General features: G+C 44.9%; 1 protein-coding gene across 1 annotated transcript; it reads right to left on the bottom strand.

Annotated features, from left to right (window-relative positions):
- Positions 1 to 2,949: 2,949 nt before the first annotated feature.
- On the bottom strand, positions 2,950 to 3,594 carry LOC142635350 (uncharacterized). Its single transcript, XM_075809526.1, has one exon. It carries the CDS (start codon positions 3,592 to 3,594, stop codon positions 2,950 to 2,952), a length of 645 nt encoding a protein of 214 aa, XP_075665641.1.
- Positions 3,595 to 4,215: the final 621 nt, after the last annotated feature.

Consider the following 4,215-nt stretch of genomic DNA (forward strand, 5'->3'; position numbering starts at 1 on the left):
GATTGAGATTGCCACTGATAGAACTACACCGTCAGTTGGCCAATTTCTTAGGATTATCCGTTAGCCAAATTGTTCCCAATGCTTAGAGGATATTCATAGGCGTTGAAATCCTTTGGGGTCGTCTTAGTGGTGGGAATCGTCAGCTCACTCTTGACGAGTTCTTTTGGTGTTACAGACCCTAACATATCTCCTTGTCTAAAGGGATATACCACTTTGCGGTGAGGAAGAAGGCATTTATGCTAGTGTCGGACATGCCTGACTCCAGTAGAAATTGTAAAGGTAGATACTTTTTTGTCCAAGGGATGGACGAGGTATACCAACAGGAGGAGTGGATTACGATGCCTCATGGCTTTGACAATACTTGGGGTATCGTCAAGGACTCAGGATTAGTGTCGTCAGCCTTTTCATCTTTTCTTTGTTTATTTATTAAGTGTTTAATGTCGTCTACTTCTTTTTCAGCTAGTGTTCGCCTGTGTCTAACTGACGAGCAGGAGGATTTTATCCGTTGGGTGCTTGACATCCCGTTTGATGAACGAAAGTGTAGGGGCCTGATCACCTTCGACACGCTGCACGCCTATTGTGATGGTCTTATGCCGACGCCTGCAGCCCGTAGACTAAACACGTACTACCGTCGGGGTAAGTTCTTACTTCTTTGCTTCTTTCTTCCCGTCATCATCTTTTCTTCTGCTTAGCTAACGTTCATCCTTTATTCTTTACAAAAATGGAGGCAGCTAGGCAACGAGCTTTGGTAAGGGCATCAGCCGCGGCGTGTAAGTAGAAGGAAAAAGAGGGGGCGTCAACGTTGGCTCCCAAGGTTGTTGGTAAGGGATCGTCCAAACGGAAAAATGAAGGGAAGGACGACCGTCCACTCAAGAAAGGACCGGTCACTTTTGTAGGTGACAAATAATCAAAGAAGTTGTTGCCTCCCAAACCCAGCCATGGAGTTGGTAAAGGTTTAATGACTGTGACGGGTCCCATCACCCAAGGAACTGTTTGCCGTCTTCTTACGCATAAGGAACATGTCGTTGAGATGGTTGAGTCAATCATCAAGGAGATGGATTTGGACCCTTATGCCAAGCAGACTACAGAAGACTTGGGGGCTTTGGGTCTCTTTGACCTTTCTAGGGTACGTTCTTTTCTCAGACTTTCTTCCAATCTGTTGTTCATTCATTAGCTGACGGTTGTCTTGTTTTCAAGCAGTAGTGCGTATGAAGGCACTTCAAGATATGTGCGTCGCCCAAGAAGGGGTGATTTGTTAGCTTCAAAAGCATCAAGAGACCCTGACTAAGAAGCTGGAGCAATATAAGGGGGCCTTCCATACCCTTAACGAGGAGGTGATAGCTTTGATTGAGAAGCTGAAGGAGGAAGCCTGTCTCCGAGAGAAGGCGCAAGAGGCCAAGGCGAGCCTGGAGACGGAGTCGACGACTTTTCATGAGTAGGTGGGGACGGCCAAGGCCGACGCCATAGTGAAGTTCAAGGCTTCCCAGCCTTTCATTGATGCATGCAAGGTCTACTATGGTGACGAGTTTGATGACAGCTTGAAGTAGGTCGGGTCTATCTACCCAAATCTTGACTTGTCTAGGATCTCCATGGAGGATCCGTTGCCAATGACTCCAGTAGGTGGTGACAACGTCAATAAGGAGACCAATGACTCCATTTACACTGAGCAGGATTCGAAAGATGACAGCGTGGTCCTTGCCCAACCTAGTGGTCCCATCTGTGGAAGACCTTCTTGCTAAGACGCAGAGAACCCCTCAGCCCAAGACAGAGAGAACCCTTCTACTGAGGATGTTCAAAATCTTTTAGCTTAAATTTAAATAAAAAAAAACTTTCTTGTATCTCATTTTCAGACAATATTAAGCACCCTTTTATTTATGGCGTCTGCTTAATATTTTTTCATCTGTCACTTTTAGTATGCTTTTGTTATGTGTTGACTCCTTGTTTTGAGATATGCGTATACCCGTCCACCTTGGGACTAGCACACATGTTAGTATACATTCATCCACTTTGTTGTGCCCATCCCTCTAGGGATTTAATACATTTTAGGAACAAACCCGTCCACCTTGGAACTTTGGCGAATCTGTCCATTCGTGGACCTAATGTTTTCGTCTACTTGTGGACTTAATGGTTTCTAGGAATCCTTTGGGATAAACCCGTCTCCTTGTGGACTTAGTGATGAATTTGTCCTTTTAAGGACTTAATAATAAACTCATCCATTTATGGACTTAGTAGTGAACTCGTCTACTTGTGGACTTAGTGATGAATTCATCCACTTAAGGATTTCGTAATGAACTCGTCCATTTTGTGGACTTTAATAATTCTTAGGCATCCCTTGGGATGAGCTCGTCCACTTGTGGACTCAGTAATGAACTTGTCCATTTGTGGACTTAGTATCCCTTGGGATGAGCTTGTCCACTTGTGGACTTCGTAATGAACTCGTTCGTTCAAGGACTTAATAATTCTTAGGCATCCCTTGGGATGAGCTCATCCGCTTGTGGACTTAGTAAATCCATCCACTTGTAGTAATGATCTCGTCCACTTGTGGACTTAGCGAATTCGTCCACTTGTGGTAGTGAACTCGTCCACTTGTGAACAACAAATTCGTCCATTTGTGGACTTTATAATTTCTAAGCATCCCTTGGGATGATCCATCCACATGTAGACGTAGTTTTGTAGAAACGTATACATACACATGCCATATCTGAATAACTCCTCTTATTGTGATTAATATGTGCATAAGTAAAAAATTGTTCTTAAAAAGAATAACAAGCTTCCCTTTGGGCTTAGAAAGTACTGTAGATAAAAATTAACTAAAAGAAATAAACTAGAAATGAAGAGTGGCGCTCTTCATGCCGTCGTCTACTGGTAGTATTTCCTGAGATGCTCGGCATTCCACGGGTGGTGTAACTTCTGCCCGTCTAGCGTCTCCAGGTGGTAGATGCCTTTCCTTTACCATGACGTGAATTTGTGGGGTCCTTCCCAATTAGGTCCAAGCTTTCCCTGGGAGGGATCTCTCGTGGCACCCTTTACCTTTCTCAAGACGAGGTCCCCAATTTGGAAGTTTCTATGTTTGACTCTAAAGTTGTAGTGCTTGGCCATGAGATCCTGGTATCGTGCTAGCCTTTGTTCAACTGTCGCCCTGACCTCGTCCACTAGGTCAAGCTGTAGGCGCATGGCTTCTTCGTTCCTAATCTCATTATGGTTTTCCACTCTATAGCTTGTGAGTCCGACCTCAGTTAGGATAACTGCCTCACTTCCGTATGCCAACCAAAACGGCGTCTCTTCTGTTGGCGTTCTGGCTGTTGTCTTGTATGCCCATAGTACGCTTGGCAACTCTTCTGGCCATATACTCTTTACCCCCTTGAGCCAAGTCTTGATAATTTTAAGCAAGGATCGATTCTTGACCTCAACTTGCCCGTTGACCTGAGGGTGGGCGGGGGAGGAGTAATGGTTCTTGATGGTGGCCAAAGCTTCAACTTCTACCCATTTGATAAAGTAGTCTATGCCTACCACTAGGAACTTCAGCTGTCTCATTGCTATAGGGAATGGGCTCATGATGTCCAACCCCCATTGAGCGAAAGGCCATGGAGCCATCATTGGAGTGATCTCTTCTATTGGCTATCTAATGACGTTGCTGAACCTTTGACATTTGTCACAGGCTTTGACATAAGCCTAGGCATCCTCTTGCATAGTAAGCCAATAGTATCTAGCCTGAATTAGTTTGTGCACCAACGATCGTGACTCGGAATGGTTCCCGCAGATCCCTTCATGGACTTCTCTCATGACATGGTTCGCTTCCTCGGGGCCTAAAGACCTTAGGTATAGGCAAGAGAAGCCTCTTTTGTACAAGATATCCTTTATCAGGATGGATCAGGCTACCTAGACCTTCAGTTTTCTTGTGGCCTTCTTACCGTCAGGTAGTGTGCCATCTTTCAAATAAGAAACTATAGGTGTGGTCCAGCTGCTTCCCAAGTTTATTTCCTGCAACCTGATGACATCTATCAAAGGTGAAAGCTGAACGAAAGAAAGTACCTTGCTGAGGGTGATCATGTGTTCTGCTGATGCGGCTTTGGCAAAACGGTCAACTTTCTCATTCTCATCCCTGGGGACTTGAACAAACTTGGCTTGTAACTTGCCCACTCGATTCCTTACTTGCTCCAGGTATTTCTTCATTCTTTCCCCCTTACATTCGTAGTCACCGTTTACCTGGCTCGT

This window comes from Castanea sativa, chromosome 5 (genome assembly GCF_040712315.1).
Source record: "Castanea sativa cultivar Marrone di Chiusa Pesio chromosome 5, ASM4071231v1".
Classification (NCBI taxonomy): Eukaryota; Viridiplantae; Streptophyta; class Magnoliopsida; order Fagales; family Fagaceae; genus Castanea; species Castanea sativa.

What these genes read in the sequence shown, in the direction of transcription:
- LOC142635350 (XM_075809526.1), bottom strand. Translation starts at nt 3,594, where the DNA reads ATGGCTCCATGGCCTTTCGCTCAATGGGGGTTGGACATCATGAGCCCA.